Source organism: Mauremys mutica, chromosome 8, assembly GCF_020497125.1.
Source record: "Mauremys mutica isolate MM-2020 ecotype Southern chromosome 8, ASM2049712v1, whole genome shotgun sequence".
Taxonomy (NCBI): Eukaryota; Metazoa; Chordata; order Testudines; family Geoemydidae; genus Mauremys; species Mauremys mutica.
In genome coordinates, this window is record NC_059079.1 from 103,620,245 (window position 1) to 103,647,386 (window position 27,142).

Genomic DNA, 27,142 nt, shown 5'->3' on the forward strand with positions numbered 1-27,142 from the left:
TTACATTTTCCCAACAGTTGTGAACAACAACCAACCACAACAACAACAAAAACCAAACTGATAAATATTAAGCACTATAACCCTTAATTCCTAAAAGAGCAGCTTACAATGGTTGTTTCACATATTTTCTTCCCATGTTTTTTGGGGGTCCCAAGCCTCTTTTTCCCAATGAGCCATTACTTTCCAATTTTCTACCCCTTTTTCCAATTGGGATAGCTTTTCTTTTAGAGGTATTTTCTCCTCTTTACAGGCTGCTAGGTGGAGGTAGCTGTCATTACAAGCCTTCCACAGCAGCCAGATCCCTGCAGCATCTCTTTTTACTGCATTTAGGGGTTTGCATATGAGGATATATTGGGCCAATCTATCCTCTAGGTCCAAAATGGTGTAGATATCTGCAAGGGCTTGTTCAGTCCAAGGACTGTGCCCATATCTTTGGAGAATTTGCTGAAAAGGCGTTCTCTCTTTAATAAAAGGTGAGGTAGAAGCTACTTTTGACTTCATTTTTTCCTCTGGGACTGTTTTCCCTTGCCTTTTCTTAAACATTTTAAATTTTGTTTAGCGAGCAGCACTGTCTGGTCCCTGGGACCCTCTTGTTGCTCCTGATATATATATATATATATATATTTCTTTTTCTGCTACCTTCACGGAGGCCAACAGATTTAGTTAACAATTTTCCTACTACCCACCCGGGGGCCAGCAGTTTTTGTTAACAATTTTACTTTTCCTACTACCCACCCGGGGGCCAGCAGTTTTTGTTAACAATATTTTCTTTTCCTACTACCCACCCGGGGGCCAGCAGGTTTTGTTAACAATCTTTTCCTACTACCCACCCGGGGGCCAGCAGGTTTTGTCAATAATTTTATGAGCTCTTTATTTTCCTGCTACCCACACGGGGGCCAGCAGTTTTGGTTAACCAAGAATAGAACCGTGCTCTAGAGCCGGTTGTGTGCACACAGATTGGTTTACAATAAGTGAGGCAAAAATACCATAATCCCCCTTTCGCTATTCTCCACCAAAATGTTGTACCAATATAATAAAAACCAGCAGGATCTTATTAAGAGGGATAAGGCAAAGATGCCACATTTATTGTAAATACCATAACAAAACAAAAGACAATGTTTTCCTACTTGTTTCCATTACTACTTATTCCTTATACACACACAGACACAGACACAGACACAGACACAGACACAGACACAGACACAGACACACACACACACACACACACACACACACATATTCATTCACACAATCATTCATTCAGGTTCTGTATAGATGTTATAGTTACCAGCCTAGATGTTGCTCATGCCAAGTTACTGGCCAGGTATCTTGGTCATGAGGATGGAGCCGAGTCTGTGTCAGATGCATCTGATGCTCCTGGAGGTTGGTATCAGAACCATAGACTCAAAGTCCTCAGTCTTTAGAGTCCAGTTTTATAGGCATTTTTCCCTATGTTAGTTCATAGGAGTTGCCTCATTCTGCTGTTGCTAAATCAATCAGCAGATGGCTGGCTCCATTCTGTCAGATGCTTGTTTTTCCTTCCTTTGAGGTGTGGTGGGTCATCTGGTTGATCCCACTTGACACCTTCTTCAGCCAACACTGAATTCTTCAGACTGGTAACTCCCTAACCATTCAGTCACATACATTCTCTATCTTAATCACATCTATTTTACTGTCTCTTTGCTTTTTGGGGTGTTACCAATTTATGTGAGACTCCCTGTCTTTTAACAATCAAAGATAAAGTGAGATGAAAACTTACAGAGGGTGGGGGTCTCTAGCTATACACTATAACAGCTACTGTTTTGGCTTACTTAGAGTTAATTAATGTTTAACAAGTTTTATACAAAGTATTTCTTTGAGCAGGCTTCACACAGACACAGCTGGTGGCTTGCAGGTTAGAATCACAAATTTACTTTTAACATAAACCTTTAGTTATGAGGCATCAATTACCAATAAGTCATTTTTCATATAAACCATGTCTAATATAAACCTTCTTTAATATCCCTACAATTTCCTGTGTGGCTGGTCAGAGAATCCAAGCTCCGACTGCTGTCCAGAGCGTCAACAGAGTGGTGCACTGTGGGATAGCTCCCGGAGCTACTAAGTTCGATTTGTATCCACACCTAGCCTAATTCGAGCTAGCCATGTCGAATTTAGCGTTACTCCACCTGTCGGGGTGGAGTACCGAATTTGAACTAAAGAGCCCTCTAGTTCGAATTAAATGGCTTCCTGGTGTGGACGGTTGAGCGGTTAGTTCGAATTAACGCTGCTAAATTCGAATTAAAGTCCTAGTGTAGACCAGGCCGAAGAAACTGTGGAGCTGGGGAAAGACTGGATTTGGTTTATGTTGCCAATTAAACTGTGTTGTTTTAATAAACCAGACCCAACAAAAGGGAGTTATTTGTACAAGAGTCTGGGGACAGTCTCTTGAGAACCCCAAGATGGGGAAACTGAGGCAGTAGCAGAGTCTGATATCAGTTAGGTATGTTTTTATCACAGGTACAAAATGCAATGTTTGTGTTTAACTGAAGAAATGTAAATGAATTGATGGACTTGATAAACAATACCAAGTAGCCAGTTTTACCTGCAAATGCAATATCAGGGAGACATTCTTCTGCACCCTGTACCCAACTCTGCTGGGTTCTTATCCTTGGCACCCACAGAGACAGAGGGCAGGTTGGGATCCTTAGAATATACAAATAAAAAGTCTTGATGCTGCCCATATTCCTCTTACTCACATTGAACAGTGCCTTTTTTGCAAATAATTAAACTCCTTGAGGAGTAAAGGGCCACTCAACACTGTCAAAGAAGGCAGAATTAGGCCCAAAACCACATAGTGAAGCTTAAGCAGTAGCAGATACGGGGGGTGGGGAAGTGCTGCAAATTGAAAACATTTGGGAGCTGTAGCAGAACCAGTTTGATGCTGATTCCTTAATGGAGAAATGTTAGGAACAGGCGAAGGCCATTCACCCCATCACACTTGCCCTTGTATTTTTCCCCGGTTCAATCCCTCATTTTCCAGAACACCCCTGCAAAACCCCCCAATAACTACTAGGGGTTGTAGTTTACAGAGAGAACTTTTTTATTGTTGTTTGATAAATAACTGTAAAAGAGCCTCCTGGGGCAATTAAATGCATAGTTCCTGCCTTGTAAATCTAGATTGGGTATTTCTGACCCTATGTGTCCAAATGCCACAGTGATCTATCTGCTTTATCTCACAGACAAAAGCTGCAGGGGGCAAGATGTGCTAGGCCCAGTAAAACCCTCTGCAATATGCTTCTAGCTTGTGTACATTGCAGCCCCAGAGGGGGTGGCAAATTATGAATTGCTTGAATAGGGAGGGAATCCTAGCCTGTAACAATCTTTCCAAAGATGATGTGGCCACCAGTTAGAGCAAAATGATATTACCCATGTAGTGCACTGGGACCTTCCCTTCGACTAGATTAATTCAGGTGACACACCCAAAGTAGTGGAACGGAATGAAGACAACACCCACCACTTAGGCATTGAAAAGTAAACCTAACAAGGCACTGGAAAACAAAAACTCTGCCCGGGGATGGACTGCATAGCACCAGGAAGAGCTTCCCCACCCTCTTTCACCTTTGTGACCACAACAATGATACTGGCTAGGTGATGCTAGTTAAAAATCAAAGACTGCAAATCATTCTTTAACAATTCGGATTTGCAGGCAAATATTTGCACCTCCTCACCAGGAAATATTAAAATATAATAACATTAGATACAAAATGCAAATAAACAAATTTCCCTTGGTGATGGCCAGAACTTTAATCGAGTTAAAAGAACCCACCCAAATCCAGTCTTCCACTTCAGCTACTGAAACCTCCTCTGGCTGGACTTGAAGTGCCATGGCCAAATATATATGCTAGAAAATGTGAATTGTGTCCTTCCTTGAATCTCACGCTTGGTGGGGAATAGGAGTGCGAAGCTTCAAATTCTGTGGCCTGTAACAAGGTCCACTTCATTGGGACTGAGTCCCTTCTTCACATTAGTGACTTACTGTACGTCCAAAATGAACCACTGCAGAGCCTCAGAAACCTCTCTTTCATCCTCCAGCACGAGCCACATTTGGTTGTCTGTCTTCTTTAGGAGGAGGAAGTGGCTGGCAAGGTTTTGATTTGTCACAGAGAGCTATGTTAGGCGGAAGGCTCAGGGGAATTATTCAAATCTTTAAGTTCCCTCTAAGGCCTTGTCTACACTGGCAAGCTACTGTGAAGTAAAGCAGCGTTCTGCAGTGGAACTCCCGAGGTGTACACACTGCCAAGCCACTTTGTGTGCAGAAACTTCTCAGTTGCAGCGTTGCAAAAAAGCCACCTCGACGAGAGTCGTAAGCCTTAACGCGCAGAGGCTCCAGCACTGTATTGGCCGTGTAAACACATTACTGCGCAGAAACCAATCAATCGGCCTCCGGAAGTGTCCCATAATCCCAGAAGTGGACACTCTGCTCATTGGTTTGAACTTGGCTGTCCTGGAGACATGTGCCCCTCCCCTTTAATAGAATCATAGAAGATTAGGGTTGGAAGAGACCTCAAGAGATATCTAGTCCAACCCCTGGCTCAAAGCAGGACCAACATCAACTAAATCATCCCAGCCAGGGCTTTGTCAAGTGGGGCCTTAAAAACCCCTAAAGATGGAGATTCACCACCTCCCTAGGTAACCCATTCCAGTGCTTTCAAAGCTCGTTTCTGGGTGCTGTGCTGATCTGCTCAGGAACACAAGGCAAACCATTCATGTGGAATGCTCCTGCTGTTGAACACAGAGGCAGGCCTGTGTGTGAGAGAGAAAGACAGATTGCTGTGCAGAGAGCTGGGGAGGGAGGCGAGGACTGATGTTGGGGTTTCCCCCTTCCCCTGCCTCAGGACTGGTTGCTTCCTGCCGCTGTCTGAACTTACAAGACAGCATGCTGGCACACTCTGTCCCCCCCAAAACACACTCTCTCCCACCCACCCCTGTACACACACACACTCCCTGTCACCCACTTTGCCACCCACCCCCTCTTCAGTTGAAAAGCAGCTGGCAATGTAGTAGGATGCCCATGGAACAATGAGATTGGGAAACCTGCATCATGTGATGCTGTGCCTGCCCCATGAGGCATTGCAAACCTTTCCCAAAGCACCCTGTGGCCAGTTGCACAGTGGGATAGCTACCATAATGCACTGTTCTCTTTGCCATTGCAAGAGCTGCTAATGGGGATGTGCTCCACCATCTCAAGGAGCACAGTATGGACATTCAACAGCGGTTTAATTCCAGTGCTTTCATAAAAGTGGTATAACTTGTTGTGCAGAAACTTGCCAGTGTAGAGTATGTCTACACTGCCCATGTTACAGCGCGACTGTGGCAGCACTGTGACGTGGGCAGTGTAGTCACACTTTATTGCCGGGGGAGAGCTCTCCCGGCAATAAAAAATAACCACCCCGAACGAGGGGTGGTAGCTTTATTGCTGGGAGAAGAGCTGTCTGTACTGGTGCTTTTCAGTGCTAAAACATTTGTCACTCAGGGGTGTGTTTTTTCATGAACAACTAAAGTTTTAGCGCTGAAAGTGGCAGTGTAGACACAGCCTACATATGGCCTGTCCAGCTCCAGGATTAGGTCTAATGAAAACAGCTCAGGGTTTGGCTACACTTGCAGATGTGCAGCGCTGGGAGTTACAGCTGTCTTCGTACAGCTGTGTAGGGAAAGCGCTGCAGTGTGGCCACACTGACAGCATTTGCAGCGCTGCTGGGAGTGGTGCATTATGGGCAGCTATCCCAGCGTTCAAGTGGCTGCAACATGCTTTTCAAAAGAGGGGGGTGGGGTGGAGTGTGACAGGGAGCGTGGGGGAGACAGAGAGAGTGGATTTTTGGAGCTGACACTGTGTCAGCTCCCTGCCTTGCAAGTTCTAAGGACTTGAAGATACACAGCACCACCCTTCAATCCTTTTAAAAGTTTCAACCCCTTCCCCCACCCCTCTCTCATTCACTAAATGCAAATAGCTTTCAGAACAGATAAGCAGCTGCTCCAAAACGGACTCCCCTCCCTCAGGCTGCTTCTGTCCTCAAGCAAACACTAGCTGTGGACATTCGTCCCCCTGCCTCTGCTCGAGCAAACAGTAGCTGTGTTTGTTTTTTAGATAAGCAGCTTTGGGAGCCCCGAGTTCACAACAAAACAAAGAGAGGCATCACAACAAAATAAAGAGTGTTATCTTTACTTAAAAAGCATTATGGGAAGGTTCTGGAAGTCAGTTACAGCGTAGTAAGATTAATCACTGTTTACACTGGCACCCCAGCGCTGCAGCAGCAGTGCTGTTCTCTTTATTCCTCTCGTCGAGGTGGAGTACAACCAGCGCTGTAGCCGGGGAAATACAGCACTGTATGTGCCTTGCCAGTGTGGACGGGGAGTAAGTTACAGCGCTGTAAAGCCACCACCAGTGCTGTAACTCTCAAGTGTAGCCAAGCCCTCAGAGTTTGGAAAGAGTTCAGTGAGTTAGCACTGTAAGTTGTCCAATTGTTTATTGTGTGCTGCAGGGCAGGACTAGGATAGGTTGGGGGTACAGGGTAACGTCTGTGTTCATTACATAGTATGAAATTAATGCAGCTGCTCTAACATGGACCCCTACTTGCTTCTAAGTACTGGATGAGGTAGGGCAGACAGACAACTGCTGAAGGATGATATCGCACTGAAGTCAATGAGTTACACCAGGAATGTATTTGGCCCTGAGTCTTCAACTTCTGCTGCAGACTCTAAAGTTAGGGAGCAGCCCTGGCACTGACAGTGGGGCTGGTTTGATCACACAGTCCTGCTAATCTGACTTGGCCATGACCTGGGTCAACAGCTTGTAGTGAAGACAGTAGTTCGGTCTGTGCACCTGTTCACTATAGAGCTGGTTTTGAAATGTTTTGAAATGTTTTTATTTTCAGGAGAGGGAAACTGTTCAGTTACCCCTCCCCACACAACCACTCTGCATGTTTTGAGTCTTCACTGTTTGTTTTTTGTTTGTTTTTTTTACATCTAAAACCAAATGTTTGTAGTTGTCAGAAATTGAGACATTTTGGTATTTGGTCAGGAAAAACTGAAAATGTTTCCGTTTTTTCAATAAGAAAGGAAGCTTGTCTGGAGAAAATTTCAATTTTCAAATATTCTCAACAAAATATTTTGAGCCAGCTCTGCTACTGGATCTTCCAGGCAACAGCAGGGTACAACTTGTGACGGTGCTCTTTGATGCAGACACCAGTTTCCTAGAAACTACAGTGAGACCATCAGTTCATTCCACCTAAGCTACTGAACAGCTGTCAGATGGCAGCATCTGTCAGTCATTATCAGCCTGGGCCAAACTGGAACTAGTGAGCTAACACTGAAAGACTGTGTCTCATCACATCATTCTTTTTAGCTCAGAGACTCCCACTACAAGTCATGTCCCTGCTCTGTGCTGCAGTTTCCCCATCTGTAAAATGGGGATGATACTGACCTCCTTTGTAAAGCATTTTGAGATCTACTAATCAAAAGCACTATAAAGAAATAAGTAATATTATTACTTATATCTGGAAGTCCCTTGCTTCTCCCAGTTGAGGATTCCTACTACTATTCCTTGGATTTCCAGAGCAGAGTTCACAGTAGATCAGATTTTAGCAGAAGACCGATTTATGCTTGTCTATGACCTTTTATGACAAATATGCTAGTACAAAAGTACAGTAATGCAGGCATCAGGCTCTAACAGTGAATACCACTGGCCCAGAGGGCATTCGAGAGCAGAACAAGGATGGGCCAAAGGAAGTGGGAAGGACGTGGACGGAGCAATCCAGTACCTTGGCTAGTCCCATGCGGCCACAATGCCCATAGGAGTCATGAAAGCTAGGGTGTAATTTAGGGGAGTGTCCAGGACTGCCCTCGCAATTGCCTGGGTCAAACTGGCCCTGGTAGATAGAGATTCAGATAGGCCCAAGGCAGCCCCCTCAACTCAGTCCCTATGCTAGCCGGAGTGTCTGTGCCAGGATGAACTTCCTTCCTCGCCTCTATGTTTGGAAGCATATAGGATTGTTTAATACAACAACTTGACCCCATTGTTTATTTCAAGCTTTCATGCTGCTTGAGTTTCAAGGAGCTGCCAGTTTCATGTTAACTGCAGTAGAGATGTCTAGTTTTGGGGTATGGGTGTTGTAACAACTGTGTTCCACCTCATCCAGCCAGTGGCTATATCTGAATATGTGTTCAGAGAGCTGCAGCTCCTGTGAAGAGGTGTTGTGGGCAGGTTGAGGAGATTAAAAAGGCAGCAAATGGTGATATTCTCCTAGGAACTGATCCCATCTCTCTCCCCTCTGCTTGGGTGAGTCTGAAGCTTTATGAGCCTAATGTGCTCTGGGCTGTAAAGTTGTTATTCTTTGGGGGGGGGGTTCCTTTAATTCCAGGTATTTTTAGACAGGAGTCCCCTATCTCCACCCAGCTGCAGTTGACTGCTGCTTTTCCCTGTCTCCTCATTTCTGTTCACTGATGGTTTGACCTTGGACCTCTGTTGCCTCTTCCTTTTAACACCTACCCCTTTCCCTCTTCCATTCATTGTAACTAATCTATAAAATTCCTTGCATCCATCTTCACTGTTTTTAAAATGTCAACTCTTCCTTTCCTTTAGACCTTGTCCATATCTCTTTCTGCCTTCCTGGATCTCTACCCTCTTCTTGCAAGGAGCTGTCTCTGTATTTGCCTAACTTCTTTACAGAAATAGCATGTCATGCATTATTCTACATGGAATGGTTGCCGGAGCCTATGATTATTGCCCAACACATGGAAAGGGGCTTTTCTTCGCTCTCCCAGAGCAAAGTTCAAGTGAGCAAAAGTCAATTTTCGCCTCCTGTTCAGTTGTATTTACTTCCTGCTGCCTGTCAGTGCACAGAGCCATTGATGGCCCCAGAGCTCTTGATCTGATTTATTTTTCATTTGCTGCCTGCTGATTAGCAATGGAGTGAATGCCTCCAGGCAGCTTTGTTTCTGTCAGTTGCAGTGAAAACTGAGCTCAAAGTCTGTGGGGGTGTAGCAATGGTATTGCAGATGGTGGGCAGGACACAGGAAATTTTCACTGGTAAGTGATCCAGACTTGGAGAGAACTGAAAATGGGAGGTAGCTGGAGGAAAAGAGGTGCTGCTGCTCTGTATCTGATCTTGAGGCAGTGCTAGAGAAGAAGTAGTATCAGATGGAGAACCAATTATTCCAGGGGCTGGCTCACTCCAGGGACTGGCTAATCTCTTCTTGCTTTTGAATTTCATGCATTTACAGGAAGATTCTGGACTCTGACTCATCCTTAGTTGTGCTCATCTCCCCTCACCACATTGTGGTGTTGCACTCCTTATGCTCCTTAGAATTTACTTTCAAAGCCAGCAATTATTCCTTTAGACAACAGTTAATCAGTGAACACAGGTAACCTTCCTGATGGAAGCATTTAAAAACACAGACAACGGCCTCCTGTCACAAAGTCATGTTTGCCCTGTGGTCTCTCTTTTTCACCACGCTTCTCCCAGGTATTCTTTGGGCTGATCTCAATAACATGTGCTTGCTTAACCACCAACTCAGCCAAAACTCTGGTGTGTGCTTCTGTTTCCCCTCCCTCTGGTTTGTCTACTGTAGCAGGCTTTTGTGTCTACTGTGCATCAATCTTACCTAAACTCCAGTCTCTCCACTATCATGTCTTGGGAGGTCTCTGAGGATTTGTGACTTTTCTCAGATGATTCTGTTGGGTGTTCCCTTCTACCTTGTGCTAAAAGTATTGAGCTGGAAGTTTTTTTTACCTTGGCATTTAAGGCCCCCTAATCTCGAAAGCGATCATATTTGTGTGATTTGTTTGCTGCTGTTTCTCTGCACACCTATCCACAATGTATACTCAGTCTCTGGGAGTAACCACACTCAGGTTTGAAACCATGTTAGTGCCTTTCTAGAGAACCTGGTATTGGGCCTTTGCTCAGTGTGGTGGAATTGTTTCCCTGGTGACATTCATCTTGCTGATTCATTATGTCATCCTAAAACAGTTTTACATTTAAAAAAATCCTGTTATGCCCTCGCCTGGGCCATAAAATCAAACACTACTAGTCTAGAACCCAGACTTTGTTAGAATAGGCCATTAAATAGTATCTGCCTAAAAGGATTAATGATGCTAGCAGTCTGTCTCAGCTCTCCCTAATTTGAGATCCCTATTTGCCCCTGGCCTACACTGACCTTATTATAAGTTATGGAGAGGGAATAGGAGCCAGAGACTTCTTGGTTTTCATCCTTGCTGTGCCAATAATTTGTTGTGTGATCTTGTGCAAACTGCTCACCTGCTCAGTGCCTCTGTTTCCCAGTCTAAACAATGGGTGACTGTACTTCCCCCACTTCACAGCATTGGTAGGAGAATTATGAACCTCATTTTTGCAACATACTTAGCATTAACAAAACATTTTACATCTGCAGTGTTACCTTGTTTCAGAGAAATTAATACAACATTGCTTATTTTTTTATATCATTCAGCAAAACCTATCTAAGCAACCAGCAAGAGTTTGTTTTACACCAGCACTGTCTCAATGGCACTCATTACTATAATAAATTGGCCTGTGTATGTACGTCACTGCCATCTATTGGATAGAATCAGAACTGCTCAACTGTGTGTCACAGACCCTGTGTTCTGCTAGATTCTTCTTTTAGTTAATACTTGTGGAACTAGGGTAACCAGATGTCCTAATTTTATAGGGACTGTCCCGATTTTGGGGTCTTTTTCTTATATAGGCTCCTATTACCCCTTACCCCCGTCCCGATTTTTCACACTTACTGTCTGGTCACCCTATGTGGAACAGAAGGGTGGGAATTCTGTCCTTGCTGTTGCAGTAAAGTCCTAAGTAGTGTGCAGCACAATGATACATGTGGAGTGACCGTGTTGCCAAATCTGGTAATATTTGCAGATATAAACATTTCATTAAAAAAAAATCATACCCCAGGCCTCAGGTATAGTTCTAGGATGACCAGTGACAATTCCCAGAATATTGGCCATCTAGGTACTTTCAGAATACTGTGGGCCAGCCCTCTGCCAGCATGACCTCTCAAGCACAGTGTGTGCTAGCTTATGCTGCACAGAGGACACCATTTTAAAGAGCATGATCCCCTGTCAGTACCGAAGACAGGACTGTCTGGCTTAAAACTGAATGAATGGCCTGCCTAGGTAGTGCACATCCTCTTTTCAGTCTTGTTCTCGCTGTTGGTCACAGCACTATGTGTTGATGGGTGGGTCCTGGGCCAGGTACAGTGCTCAGGATGGAAGGGGAGGGTGTGAAAGATGCAATGAGAGGTGTGTTATCAAGCTGCTATAACTGTCCTGCAGTTATAGGGGGGCAGACTTGGGCTGAGGGAATAGACCATGGATGTAACTGGTTCCTTGGTTGCCCTCCCCAAGCACTAGCCCCTATGCTGGCCTCTGCCAATCCCCCCGCCCCTGGCTCCTATGCTGGCCTCTGCCAACCCTCCCACCCTTGGCCACTATGCTAGCCTCTGCCAGTCCTCCCACCCCTCCCAGAAGTGGCCCCTCTAGGGAGTAGGGGTTCTGTGGAGGGTGCTGGGAAGTTGTGGTGGGGCTGTGGGCAGGGGTGGTGTTGTGCAGAGCACTGTGCATTTGTGGGTGGGTCTGGGGCAGGACCGTCCTTAGGATTTATGGTGCCCTAGGCGGGATTATTAAACTGGTGCCCCTGTGCCTGTCTTGCTCTTAGCAACACAAACTGGTTTTAATAACATACATGTGGCAAGTTTTCCAATACTGTAAGCTTATGTTTAAGTTAATTAAGCACACTGTAATGCTGATGGACTAGCACTAAAAAGTAGCACTATAGAAAAAATTCTGATTTGACAGAATGATGCAAATAATATAATTTTTTTAATTTGTCAACATTTTATTGGAAATTTATATGAAGAGGTATTGAAACAAGGATTAGTTTTTAATTAAAAGCAATCTTTCTGGCTTTTTTGGCTGCCATATCAGTAATAATGTCATAGTATGACAAAGACAAAGTGATGTCTTGTTTGATTGCAAGACCAGTCAAGTGTTCCTGACTCCTTGTAGAGCGGAGATAGTTTTTAATGAGCTTTAGTTTTGAGAAACTCTGTTCTCTTGATGCTACTGTTACAGGAATTGTCAGTAGAATACGAGTGGCAATGTACACATTAGGATATATGTCAACAAGTTTGCTGGTATGAATAAACTGTACAATGTCCATCATAGATTTTGCATGTGGCAACAACTCAATTCTTCAATTGAATTCAGTTCAAGTTCATTTAAATCAAAATGATCACCGTGCTTCAGGAGGTTCTCTAGGTCAGGGGTCCCCAATGTGGTGCCCGTGGGCGCCATGGTGCCCACAGGGGCCTCTCAGTGCACCCGCGTACTGGCCGGAGGACAAACATCTGCCAAAATGCCGCCGAAATTCGGCGGCATTTCGGCACCGACGCCTCTGGATGACGCTGCTTGCCGCCGACAAGCAGCGTCATCCAGAGGCATCGCTGCCGAAGGGCCACTGAATTTCAGCAGCATTTCAGCGGATGCTCGTCCGCCACCACGGTCCTTTGTCTGGCACCTGCTAGATGAAAAAGGTGGAGGACCACTGCTCTAGGTTCTTGCACTTTGTCATTAGTTGCTCTTGTTTCCCTATTTCGTTGAATTTAGTCCTGCTCAGCCCACTTCCAGCTGAGTGAATGGAACCGCAGGCCGACAGCGGGTTGAGTGGCTCCGCTGGGGTCTCAGCCGCCAGCTTGCTCAGCACGCTGCCAGCCTGGGGTTCCTTGGGGTTGTCTAGGCCAGCAGTGGGTGCTGAGTGGGGCTGGCAGCCGGGACCCCGGGTGGCAATGGGGCAGCAGCCGGAACCCCAGAGCAGCGTCGGGCTGAGCCGCTCAGCCCACCGCTGCATGCCATCAAAAATCAGCTCGCGTGCCACCTTTGGCACATGTGCCGGAGGTTGCCAACCCCTGCTCTATACACCAGTAAGGAGATGAGCATATTACAGTTGTTGGAGGGCTCTATTTAGCAGTAACAGGGCTATAGGAAAGTCAGTCAACATTTTTTGTTTCTCTGATGAAAACTGGCCCACTCCCTTCCCCATACCAAACTTGTCACAAATAATTGTCGTCAACTTAATTTTCTGTTTTTGGCTAAGATATTGATTAAAAAATATATTGAAATTGAATTCAAAAAAATATATTGAAATTGAATTCAGGATTGTTACCCTGTCCTGATTTTTCATCTGGGGGGCCTCTAGCCATAAGGAATCGGGGGGTGTTGGGTGAGGTGGGGGCTGTGTGGTGTGGCATGGGCCTGCCCCCGAGGGGAAGGGACACGCTGGCAGCATAGGGCCGGGCAGGCCACTGTGTGTCTGGCAACTGTCAGTTTGTAAATAGTGCCCTCGCATTGGGCAGAGCGGGGCTTCCCCTGCCATGCCATGCCCCATTATCTCTGGCTGGCCCCTCACTTCGGGGACTGATCTCCCTGCGCCATGCTCCATGAGGTCCCACAAAAGGTTAATCCAGCCCTGCTAGTCTCTGTTAGCCCCCCCACCCCTCTCAGTACTGGCCCCATGCATGTACTCCGAAAAAGTGGGTATTCACCCACGAAAGCTCATGCTCCCATACGTCTGTTAGGCTATAAGGTGCCACAGGACTCTTTGTTGCTCTATACCACTCATGATTTTATAGACTTCTATCATATCCCCCCTTGGTCACCTCTTTTCCAAGCCAAAAAGTCCCAGTCTTATTAATCTCTCCTCATGCAGAAGCCGTTCTATATCCCTAATCATTTTGGTTGCCCTTTTCTGAACCTTTTCCAATTCCAATATATCTTTTTTGAGATGGGGCGACCACATCTCTACGCAGTATTCAAGGTGTGGGCGTACCAGGGATTTATATAGAGGCAATATGATATTTTCTATCTTATTATCTATCCCTTTCTTATGATTCCCAACATTTTGTTTGCTTTTTTGACTGCAGCTGCACATTGAGTGGATGATTTCAGAGAACTATCCACAATGACTCCAAGATTTATTTCTTGAGTGGTAACAGCTAATTTATGTATATGTATAGTTAGGATTCTGTTTTCCAATGTGCATTACTTTGCATTTATCAACATTAAATTTCATCTGCCATTTTGTTGCCCAGTCACCCAGTTTTGTGAGATCCTTTTGTAGCTCTTTGCAGTCTGCCAGGGACTTAACTATCTTGAGTAGTTTTGTATCATCTGCAAATTTTGCCACCTCACTGTTTACCCCTTTTTCCAGATAATTTATGAGTATGTTAAATAGGACTGGGGCCAGTACAGATCCCTGGGGGACACCACTATTTACCTCTCTCCATTCTGAAAACTGACCATTTATTCCTACCCTTTGTTTCCTATCTTTTAACGAGTTACCAATCCATGAGAGAACCTTCCCTCTTATCCCATGATTGCTTATTTTGCTTAAGAGCCTTTGGTGAGGGACCTTGTCAAAGGCTTTCTGAAAATCTAAATACACTATACCCATTGGATCTCCTTTATCTGCATGCTTGTTGACTCCCTCAAAGAATTCTAGTAGATTGGTGAGGCATGATTTCCCTTTACAAAAATCATGTTGACTATTTCCCAACAAATTATGTTCATCTGTGTCTGACAATCAGTGTTGTAACAAGGGCAAGGCGAGTGAGGCACTTGCCTCGGGTGCACAAAACGGAAGGGCGTAGCTTTACTGCGATCAGCGGCGCTTCGGTGGCAGCTCTACCGCCGCCACTTCTTCGGCAATGGGTCCCTGAGTCCGTCTCAGAGGGAAGGACCTGCCACCGAATTGCCGCTGCCGCTTCATTAATTCTTCGGCAGCAATTCAGTGGCGGGTCCTTCTCTCCAAGAGGGACTCAGGGACATGCCGCCGAATTGCCGCTGAAGAGCCTGGAGCCGGCCCTTGCCTCGGGCGCAAAAATTCCTTGTTACGGCTCTGCTGACAATTTTGTTCTTTATGATAGTTTCAACCTATTTGTCCGGTACTGAAGTGAGGCTTACTGGCCTGTAGTTGCCAGGGTCGCCTCTGGAGTCCTTTTTAAAAAATGGCGTCACATTACCTATCCTCCAGTCATTTGATACAGAAGCTGATTTAAATGATGGGTTATAGATGACAGTTAGTAGTCCTGCAATTTCACATTTGAGTTCCTTCAGAACTCCTGTGTGAATGCCATCAGGTCCTGGAGACTTATTACTGTTTAGTTTATCAATTTGTTCCAAAACCTCCTCTAATGACACCTCAATTTGGGACAGTTCCTCAGATCTGTCACCCAAAAAGAATGTCTCAGGTTTGGGAATCTCCCTCATATCCTCAACAGTGAAGACCGATGCCAAGAATTTAGTTTCTCCGCAATGGCCTTATCATTTTTGAGTGCTCCTTTAGCATCTTGATCGTCCAGAGGCCCCACTGGTTGTTTAGCAGGCTTTCTGCTTCTAATGTATTAAAAAAAATGCTATTAGTTTTGGAGTCTTTGGCTAGTTGTTCCTCAAATTCTTTTTGGGCTAATTATATTTTTACACTTCATCTGCCAGAGTTTATGCTCTTGTCTATTTTCCTCATTAGTTTTTATCCTTTTTTGCCTCTCACTGCCTTTTACTTTTTTGTTTAACTATGGTGGCTCTTCTCTCCTTCTCTTACTACGTTTTTAAAATTGGGGTATTTTAAAGGGGGGGGGGGAAACCCAGGCACTGCGCCTTTAAGAAGCGCAACGCTTCCTTGCGCAGGCATCTGACTCTTCCTCGCTCACACTCCAGGGCCTCTCTCCTGTTAGCCAGTCAGAGCACACTTCCTGCGTAGCCGGCCAGCCTATCGCTGCGCTCCACGAAAGGCAGCGCCGTTGGGGCGTGGCTTATGGCGGGAGAACAGGCGAGTGGCAGCGCCGCTGGCCAATCGGAATGCGACATGAGCTCTGGCGCGGGAGGTCGGTTGCTAGCTCAGTCAATGGGGCCGTCGGGGTGGGGCGCAGCTGGCGCGCGGTAGATAGGCGGGCGGGCGGCCGAGCAGTTCTGGCTAGGACACGTGACGGGGGAGTCGGGGCTGTGGACGGCGGCTGCGGGGGGCGCGCGGCGAGGTGAGTGGTGTAACCCCCGCCCGGTAGAAGGGGGGGGGCAGGGCCTGTCTGTCCCCCAAGCCCGCCGGGAGGCTGGGCGACGGCCGGGGGGGCTGAGGGAAAGGACTTGCCCGCGGGGCATGCTGGGGTATTGGCGGGGTGAGGGCACGGAGGCCCTGGGTGCATGGGGAGGGGGTTCTATTAGTGGGGCAGGCAGCGACGGGGAGGGGTGGGGCGTAGCAGGGCCTGGGGTGGGGGAGGGGTGAAGGGCAGAGCATAGGCTGGGGGGGGAGGTAGGTGAGACTTAGCTTGGGTGGGTCTAGGCCCCTTAGAGAACTGTTGGGGTGCGGGGGGGCTGGGCCTGTAACGGGTGTGCGGGGTGTGGCCGCGCACGGGGGTTGGTGAGTCGGTGTGGCTCGGCCCTGGAAGCATGGAGCCCTGGGCGGCACGGTGAGGGTGTCTGAGGACGTCCCCCGGGGGAGGGGTATGCCCAGGTGGGAGACCAGTGGTTGGGTACACACTGACTGAGCCGGGGAGAGGCCAGGCTGAATTGGGAGTCCAGAAACATGAGGGGAACGGTGATCTTAGCACAGGTAGCCGAGTCTATTGTGCCCACACGACTCTACGTAAGCAGCGTAAGTGACCCATGCACTTTTATTAAACCCTGTTAGACTTAAAACAATTGTGGCTGAGAACAGCTAGTCCATTCTGGTAGATTCTTTGATTGCCTGTTCTCATGGGTGGGGTGAGTAGACAATGTGACTGACACAGACCATCCAGGGAGAAGCTAATGTGGCATTTAGTCATCCCAGGGTGATATGGGAAAAAGATTATGGATTTGGGTGAGAGGGGTGTAAGATGGATGCAGAGTTGGTGGGTTTTTAATATTGTTTGAATGTGGGAGGTAAAGTCACTAGGATTAGATCTGTCGTAAAAATCAGGATGTTCAGAAATGGCTCTTCTGAACAGACAGTTCTGCAGACGGGGATGTAGAGGATAAAAGATAATATCAAGACTATAGCAATATGAATGGAGCTAGGGTGAGGAGGGAAGCAGATGGAAGTTACTGGAGGGGAAGAGTTCAAATGAGCAGTAAGAGCCACCAGGTGTGGAGGAGGAAACGGAAATTAAACAATATACCTAGTAAAAAGCATGGGAGAACAAAGGTGACTTACAAAGTGCAGACTATTCAACAGCACCTCCTTAACATTTTGCAAACTTAAAATGTATACTTCCTGAACGTAAACAACTTTATTAGCTGTCATCGTCTCTTTCAAAATAGTATGTAACTGGGACCTTAGCCCTTGTTCAACATTGGATATGCCCTCATACAAACCGTGGATTGAAGCAGATGCTTTCTATCTTGCTCCCGGCCAATCATTCTGAAAAGAACAAACTTTCTCATTCAGAGTTGAGAGGGAGTTCTCTGGACTGTACAACAAGAAATGCTGCAGGTGATTGGATTATGGAGTAAGCAGCCATCTGCTTTTGGAACTTTAGCTAAGTTGACAACTGCCTTTGTGTCTTGTCTAGATATAGCATGAATTAATTTCTCATTGCAAATACCAGATAGTAATAGTAAATATTCACTAAAATGTGGAAGGTAACTGGCTTATCTCTGTTAACAGTGCTCTTTAGTTGCTGCACATATTCTTTACATGTGGGTTATATTAAACTGCAAATCATTCTAGTGTGAAGATATTTGTGTGCACTTGAAAATCAGGCTTAGGAGTGTTCTTGAATAGAAGAGTGTGTCTATTAACTACTCTGTTTTGGCAATAATATTGTTCTCCGCCTCTGGGTGTGGTGCCCCAAAGCACTTGAGGGTTGCTTTGTAGGCAGAATGACAGTGACCAGCTGTGCTCTAGTGAAATTGGAGAGGTAACACTGTGTAGGAAAATAAATTTTTTTCCTGAATAACAGCCACTGAGAACAATGAAATATTTGCATCAGACTGAACACAGTCAATTAGAACTGACTTGCAGAACTCTCATAATGGTCTCTTCCAAAGATACTACTATTGGAATCCACCCATAATATCACCTGGATTTAGCCAAAGCACTTTAACGTAATTTTAAAGCAATTTGGACCCAGATTCAGGATGTATGTATAAACTTCTTAAAGAGACTCAATAGAAATGTGGTTTACAAAATAAAACATATTGAAATTTCTCTGCAGCATTTGTAATCCAAATACTACAGCAGTGGGGTAGGGTCTGAGATGTTAAGTAAAGCTGACTTTGTTTCTCATTTTAAGATGAGTAATGGTAAATAGAAACATCAATCTTTCTTAGCAGGTCTAAGAATCTCTCAAAAGTACTCTGTAATGTGACAGCATCCCTGCATTAGTTTTAAAACCTTCCCATTTCAACAGATTTCTGCTCTTAAGAATCCAGTGTAACATATATTTAATCTTTCCCAAATAGACTGTTAACTTTGTCACTCCCCTCCCCCCCAAAAATCTTGGCATTCATCCTCTTGTCTCTTCAGTGCTTATCTTCATCCATTTAACTTGGCCCCATACTGGAGGAACTCTGTATTTGGAAGGAAAGCTGTTGCTTTTGATCCCAAGGCAAATTTGAGTTGGTTTGTGAACATGACAGCAACACTGCTAAGTATGCTTTTCCCACTAAAGAATTCTTGTATCTTGAGGTAGCTCCATAATTTTTTTTATAAGCACTACAAGCCCATCTGCCTTGATTTAATGGTCAAAAAGTCAGCAGTTCTGCCACTGATCAATAAGGGCTACCAGATATGCATGAATTACTTTTTTTTGCTGATGCAGTAGTGCAGAATTCCTGTCCCTTCCTATATCTCCATTGATACATCAGCTTCCAAAAATAATCTGCATCTGAAACACTCTTATAAAAACAGGCTTTAATTGGGTGTTGTAACTTTCTTTTTAAGAGTCATTTCTAAACTAATTGTTAGGCTCATGATGGCACAAATTTGAAGACTACTCTTCCTCAAGAGAAATATCTTTGAAGATTCCAAGCAAAGCTCTGGATACCTGGCAATAGTTGTGAAGTTTATTGGAGCAGAACAGCTCCAAAACACATGCTAGGTGGAGATTGCCAATCTGTGGCCTATTGTAGGAAAGAGACTCCATTAAACAAAATTTAAGAGTCTTAAGATATAAAATTTAAAACTTACCTGACTCCTGGGGTCAGATTTTTGTACAAAGCTGCTGGAAGCAGGGTATGTCTGTCTACCCATGAGCATGTTTACTGTGTGTGATATCCTATAATTGCAGAGTTTTGAACTTTTGAATACTCAAAGTACTATATAAAGGCAAAATACTGTGCCATAATTCTTCCAATACAATCACTTAACTCTCTCACCCTTCTGTCATTGCTCTTCTCTGCAGCTAAGTACATGAGATTTCTGCATTTGTCATCAGTGTCTTTTGGAATAAATCTGAATGTTCATACAACTAATCAACATTGCATGTTCTTTGCATTAAGTCAAGTAGTCTGAGGGTTACTTATTATTGTAGCCCCCAGAAGCCCCAGCTGAAGTCTGGGCCCAATCATATTATGTGCTATATTAGGACATAGTGAGACAATCTAAATAAACACAATGAGCAAAGGGTGGAAGAATGGAAAATGTGTCCCCATTTTATAGATGGGGAAACTGAGGCCAAGAGAGCAAGTCTTGGCATAGGTCATGTGAGAAGTCCATTCCCAACTTTGCTGTGGAATGTAGGTCTCATGAGTCCCAATCTGATGCCGCAACAATAGAGCCATCTTTCCTCCTTTTTTATAGGCTACATGTGCAAAGGATACCAAGCAGTGATTAAGCTGATTATAGGCCAAAACTTCACTTGCTATCAGCTCTTCTTGACTTGGTTGTAAAAAGAAATGCTGTATCAAATGGGCAGAACTTTGGGCAGCCAGTAAATAAGTGCAGATGCCTTGTAACAGGGAAAATTCTGTGGCTATTAACAATTTTTAGTGTTGTAAAACTTCACATTGTGCATGTATAAAAATATTCCTTGCTCTGAAGAGCTTATGGTCTCATACATGCAAGACAACAAAGACTTGAGTGGTGTTCCATAAGGCAGGTTGCTGAGGAGGAAAAGGTAGGAAGAAAATTGATCTAAGGCAGAGGATGACCAGTGTCCCCCACTGACAATTAACCAAATCAGCTGAATTTTAACTTAGGATGGCATTTAATTTAGGATGGCTTTCAACTTGAAGCTTTGAATTATGTGATCACTGTAAACTTGACACAAATAAATTCTGTTCTGTCGGTCTTCATTTTCTGGGATCAATGCTACCTTGAGTCTGCGGGCTTTTTGAGGAGTTCAGCAAATGGCTTTATCAGGTGTCCTTGTTTTCTGTACATAGCTTAAGAGAGAGCCCTACTGCTTCGAGTTCTGGAGTAGTACTTTCCTCCCCCTGTCCACATGGTTTCATTTTAACTACACCAACTGGTCAGTATTTCCATTATGGCAGTAGTTCTCAAACTTCTGTACTGGTGACCCCTTTCACATAGCAAGCCTCTGAGTGTGATCGCTCCTTCAAATTAAAAACATTTTAACATCATTATAAATGCTGGAGACAAAGCAAGGTTTGGGGTGGAGGCTGACCTCTCGTGACTCCCCCATGTAATAACCTCTCAACTTCCTGAGGGGTCCTGACTCCCAGTTTGAGAACCCCTGCATTATGGCACCCTGACTCCCTTTAGAAGTTCTTCCTATTGTTCCTATTTCTACTTACACAGACAGTCATTCAGCCAGTATGTGGGGGATCATCAAGTGTTGGAACTCCTTTTATGGTGTTACTATAATTTGCTGTGGTTTAAAATTAATCGTTATGGAACAGACTATGAAGGCAAAGCTATTAACACTTTAATATTTATATGCATTCATTCTTTAGGTATCTTAATTGCACATAATACTGACTCTTGATACTAAAGACAGATTCCCTCATGGATTGCCATAATGGTTTTAAGAATGTTTTCCTGGCCAGGAAAACAAGACTCTCATGATGGGGCTAATGTAGGTCATCAGGGATGTTTTTATTTCAAATGTGTATTACAATAATTTTTTTTTTAAAGCCTCTATTTAAGAAACATTAGGGCTGCTGGGGACTGTCAGTCAAGAAGTTAATGATCCAGCATACCCAGAGCCCTTCATTTTCAGTTTTTATTTTATTTAGGTTTTCCCAGGAATTTATTGGTGCTTATTACTACAATAACAGGTGAAAATTGGTGCAAAAACCTTAATTTCTCTGGGTAAATAACAGGGCTTATTTTGGTGGACTGAAGGAGGGGTGAGAGGGGAAGTGTTCAGTAGATTAAGGCTTTGATGAATGGAATTCAGTAGGGTTTGCTGCAGAACTAAAACAACTGAAAACAATGCCACCTCTGCGTTTAAGAAAACAATATCTCTAATCCCCACAAAACTTTTCCTTTGAATAAACAGTTTACTGTTGTAGACTTAGAACTATTAGCCTACAAATATTTACATTAATAATTGGGCCACACCATTTGCAGCACATACACTAAACTTCATCCTTCCTGTTCTTTAAACTTTCAAATACTTCCTTGTATTCTGAAACAGATTTTCACTTTCTTCCTATTTTAGTGTGTAAAATCTTTAAACAGTTATCTGCTGACAGCTTGAAATGTGTACTTGGTGGGCACAAGATTCATTAGTATGTTCAGATGTGCATGCACTTCAAAGCTTGCATGCGTGTCTGTTTGTGTATATCTTCTAGACCAGAGGTGGGCAAACTACGGGCTGCATCCAGCCCGCAGGACCATTCTGCCTGGCCCCTGAGCTCCTGGCTCAGGAGGCTAGCCCCTAGCCCCTCCCCCGCTATCCTCCCTCTCCCGCAGCCCCAATGCAGTGCTCTGGGCAGCAGGGCTGTGAGCTCCTGGGGTAGCACAGCTGCAGAGCCCAGCCTGATCCGGTGCTCTGTGGTGCATGGCTGGCTCCAGCCGGGCGGCACAGTTGCCTGTCCTGGAGCAGCTGTGCCGCCAGCCACCAGTGCTCCAGGCAGTGCAGTAAGATGACAGGGACGGGGGTTGGATAGAGGGCAGGGGAGTTCGGTGGGCTGGTCAGGGGCTGGGGGTGTGGATGGTCAGAGGGTGGGGAACAGGGGGATTGAATGGGAGCAGGGGTGGTCAGGGAGAAGGAGTGGTTGGATGGAGCAAGTGTCCCGGGGGGGCAGTCAGGAATGAGAGGAGGGATTGGATGGGGCAGTCGGGGTGGGGGTTCCAGGGGCGGTCAGGGGACAAGGAGAGTGGGGGTGGATGGGGTGGGGGGGCAGTCAAGAAGGAGGTGGGGTTGGAGGGGGTGGTGGTGGGCAGTTAGGGGAGGGGAGGTCTGGGGGTGGAAAGGGAGAAGAGGTGGTTAGATGGGGCAAGTCTCTTCGGCCCCTGGGCGGGAGAGGTGCAGGGGGTCTCTGTGTGCTGCCCGCGCCTGCAAGCGCTGTCCCTGCAGCTCCCATTGGCTGCTTTCTGGCCAATGGGAGCTGCAGGGACAGTGCTGGGGGTGGGGGAGCACACCCTGGGGGTGGGATGGGGGCGGGGGCTGCCCCTGCCTGCAAACACTGCCCCTGCCACTCTCATTGGCCAGGAGCAGGGGGCTGTTGCCAATGGGAGCTGTGATGGCAGTGTGCAGAGCTGTGTGCTGCCTGCCCCCATGGGCTGCAGGGGCGTGTTGGTCCCTTCTGGGAGCGGTGGGGCTGGGGTAGGCAGGGAGCCTGCCTTAGTGGCAGCCACGCTGCACCTCCAACCGGGAGCCGCTGTTTTTCCTTACAGGAGGTGGTTGAGAGGGAAGTATAAAGAACTGTGACCTTTCCCAAAATAGGTAGGCAGTCTTGTGCTTGACAACCATGTACCTTTTTAAATTGGGCATCAGGGTGGTTTTGATTTAAACCAAATTGGTTTAAATCACTAGTCAGGAAGACTAGATTTAATCATGGATTTCTACATAAAAGTGCATTCTTATTGGTTGTTATAACCTTAATACATATTCTTCACCTGTAGAGGAACTTCATTAAAATATTCCCAACTGGGTTTCTTTTATGGCCTGCTGCTATTGTTTTCCCTTCTAGTGAGAGAGTGGTATGGTAGATCTCAAATCAATGAAGGCTACACTCAGAAAGACCTCAAGACTTCTGGAATATGCTGCTCAAACAGTTTCACTTTTGTTTCTACTGCCTGTCCCTCCCTTCTCAAATTTATCTCCAGACTTCTCCTTGTCCAGATCTATTCTGCCTTCAACAATCTTCTATTCATTGAACTTTTTGAAACTTTGCACTTTTAGAGAGAGGTACGGGTTGACTCTGTGCACAAATTTGCAGAGGGACAATAGGTTGAGGTCTGTTATTTCTCGCCTCTATATATTTATTTAAAAACATTTTTGCTGTTAACAAGCATGTTCCCTCTGGAGACACAAATCTACAGTTTGAGAACTGCAAAACTAAGCATCTCTGATGGTATCTTCTAGACAGAGCACTGAGTCCCATTGGGTAGATAGAAAGAGCAACCTAAATAATCTATACAGAAGCCCCTGGAACCCCATAAGATTGAGTCCCTAATCCATGAACTATTGAAACTAATTTACAAAACTTTCCTTAAACATTACATGAATATATTGTCTCATACTATAGAATTAGAATGTGTAATCTCTATTCCATGATGAGGTATAATGTATCTTTAGATAGGTTTTTCCTCAAAAAGCATTTTATAAAAAATCTGATTTAAATAAAATCTTTTTTTTATTTTAAATCATTGATTTTTATCCACCCTGTTGGGCATCTTTTAAGTAGGGACTTCATCATAATTCAACTCTGAAAATATTGAAATTGGAATGATTATACCTGAGGTGGAAACTTGAGAGCTAAAATCTGGCCTGACTTATACCTCAGACAAAGGCATTCATTTTAACTGCTGTAGCACAGACAATGAGGCAAGGCAGAATTTGACCCCTGGTAACTCTTGGTCTGATTAGTGAAGCATTTCCCTGTAAACTCTCTAGTCACCTGGTGATGTTCAGTCCAACATTCCAAATGAAATGTTGGAGGCTCTTGCTTCTCCACTGGGCAGTATGCTCTGTAAAATCCTGTTGGGCACTCACTCCCAACAGTGGCCAGTGAGCTAGCACAGAGGCCAGATTGCTTACCAAAAACAGAGCTTGAGCTTTTAAGGACAGCAATGTTTGCTTTGTGGTTGTGGGTTTATAAACTCTGTTCCTTTGATTTCATATTGTGGTTCTTCAGTCACAAGACAGACACTTGACTCAGGTTGTGCCCCTACCCGGTAATACCTTTGCATGGTCCCAGAGCCCAGACTCCAGCTGGAGCCTGAACATCTGCACTGCAATTAAACAGCCCCACAAACCAAACAGCAGACACAGGCTAGCCGTGGGTGTTCAATTACAGTGTAGGCATACTGTATGACAAGGGTAGTCAATTATTTTTTATCAAGGTCCAGATTTCTTAGTCAAGGTAGTCAGGGTCCAGACAGGAAATAAATAAATAAATAAACCACCCCCCACAATAATAAGCAAATAGATTTCATGGTCTGTTCAAAAAAAGTCTGGTGGTCTGGAGTTGGCCTGCAGTCCACCTATTGACTACCCCTGCCCTATGAGGTCAATGACCTCTCTGAGATTCTGAGTGTGGTTTATGCATAGCTCAAAAAAATAAACAAAAAAAATCTGGCTGTTGCATAGTGATGCGTAATGTCTTCTACCTTTTAGTTGTTGGATGAACTGAGTCCTGTTTAGCACAGAGCTGCTTGGTTCAGCAGCTGTCTGGCTGGTATGTTGCTATAGGTAGAAAGCATATAATACAAGCTGAAGATGGATTTAGTGCAGGACTGTAGAAATACAACATTGCTATAGTCTTAGAGATTCCCTTTCCATTTTAGCTTAAAGAGTCTATCCTGCTTTTTTTCTGATCAGAGACTCTCTAAATGTTGCATATAATAGTAAAATCTTAACTTCAGTTTTTCCCCCTTGAAAGACTTGATGTTCTCAAGACTTTATTTAGAAAGTTGCAACGTTTTGTTCTCAAAAGCATATATGTGCACCAGATAACATTGTTTACAAGCATGCTATCAAATTGCCCACATATAAGACTTTTCAATATGGAACAACAAATTTTTAGAAGAACTTAATTGTGGTCTCTTTGGCCTTGCAATTGCAGCTTAATTTTAGAAGAAAGCTGAGACATAACTTACTGTAAGTAAACAAGTGCACAGTGTGACAGGTATTGTATGAGCAATCAACAAATGACATTATGCTGAAACTTGTCCTTTGAATCTTTTGTGATGTGGCAATGATGACCTACAAAATGCCTGGCAGTGCTACAGTACTGTCATATTTAGAACTGCAAAGTCTCTTGATTTGCTTTTGTCTTGGGTTTTTGCAACCCAGCAAACTCATTGATGTAACTTTGCAGACTTGTTCAAACAAGTAACTGGTTTAGCTTTCTGCAATGATTCAAGTGTTGGGATTTTTGTTGAGGGAGGAGGGATGGGATTTAAAAAAAAAAAATCTAAATTGCTCTACTTGTGCATAGGAATGCATTTTAGGCTCAAAATCTACTGTTCCTGTAATGGAATACCTGCAGATAATGATGGCAATCCAAAATGTTCATCTGCCTTGTATCTGTCTTCAGAATGATCTGTCAACTTTATATAAACATAGTTTTTTGAAGTAGTGGTATCCTTCTATGCAGAGAGACATTCCATGTCCTTGATTCAAAGAAACAATATTGTCTGTGGGAGATGCTTTTGTATGTGAGCTGCAGAAAGTTACAAGCTTTTTGGGGGGAAGCTGGGGGATAAGGCAGGATTTATAGTTGAAGTTAGAATCTTTATCTAGACTTGGAGAACACCTAGTAAAAACACAATGTAGTAAGATTACCTAAAAGGAATACTTTTCCTCTTTGCACTTAGGCACCATAGTGATGGGTAGGGATGGATAACTCTTGGCCACCTGTTAATATAGGGTTGTCGGGGATTTGCTGTCAACTCCCTGTGTCAGTCTACTTACCTGGGAACTGCACATTCTCCATCCCTGTTTCTTCTGTTCAAGAAGTAAAACAATACAACACCCCAAAATATCCTTCTCAACCGGTAAGATCCTTTGAACTACAGCTCTGAGAGTCTAGCAAGCATTGGTCGTTATCTTATGCTCTGCAGTTTCTCATTGGAGTCTGTTTTTGAAGTTTTTTTTGTTGAAGAATTGCCACTTTTAAGTCTGTTCAGTGTCCAGGGAGATTCAAGTGTTCCCCTACTGGTTTTTGAGTGTTATAATTCTTAATGTCAGATTTGTGACCATTTATTCTTTTGCATAGAGATTGTCTGGTTTGGCCCATATACATGGCAGAGGGGCATTGTTGGTACATGATGGCATACATCACATTGGTAGATATTCTTCAACAAAAAAACTTCAAAAACAGACTCCAATGAGAAACTACACAACTGGAATTAATTTGCAATCTGGACACCATCAAATTAGGTCGAATAAAGACTGAGTGGATGGGTCACTACAAAAACTAATTTCCCCCTGCTGATACTCACACCTTCTTGTCAGCTGTTTGAAATGGGCCACCTTGATTACATTGAACTCATTAGCACTACAAAAATGAATTTCCTCCCTTCCTGTCAACTGTTGAGAATAGCCCACTTCCACCTTAATTGAATTGTCTCCTTAGCACTGAGCCCCCACTTGGTAAGGCAACTCCCATCTTTTCATATGCTGTGTATTTATACCTGTCTACTGTATTTTCCACTCCATGCATCTGATGAAGTGGGATTTAGCCCATGAAAGCTTATGCCCAAATAAAGGTGGTTAAGGTGATATCTTTTATTGGACCAACTTCTGTTGGTGAGAGAGACAAGTTTTTGAGCTGACACAGAGCTCTTCTTCAGGCCTTCAAGAGGTGTGTTGACCCGAAGAAGAGCTCTGCAAGCTGGAGAGCTTCTCTCACCAACAGAAGTTGGTCCAGTAAAAGATTTTACCTTAACCACCTTGTCTCACTTAATAGCCTTAATATTTACATTATTTGTTTGAAAATGGTGGATGAACTTATTTACTAGATTAATATTTCTAATTG

The 27,142-nt window shown here is 44.5% G+C and overlaps 1 protein-coding gene across 5 annotated transcripts in view; it reads left to right on the forward strand.

The window, feature by feature from the left end:
• Positions 1–27,142, forward strand: part of CANX (calnexin) — a 72,252-nt gene that overhangs the window by 24,984 nt on the left and 20,126 nt on the right. Inside the window, exon 1 of one of the 5 annotated variants that reach the window (XM_045026915.1) lies at positions 15,964–16,083. The exons of 3 other annotated variants lie outside the window; for them this stretch is intronic. Coding sequence is in view for 1 of the 2 variants with exons in the window: in XM_045026914.1 (XP_044882849.1) it covers positions 17,508–17,516 (9 nt within the window). In the remaining variant the exon portion in view is untranslated. Of the gene's footprint in view, positions 1–15,963; positions 16,084–17,371; positions 17,517–27,142 lie in introns of those variants that run through there. One more of the 5 variants, XM_045026914.1, reaches the window with a different exon arrangement.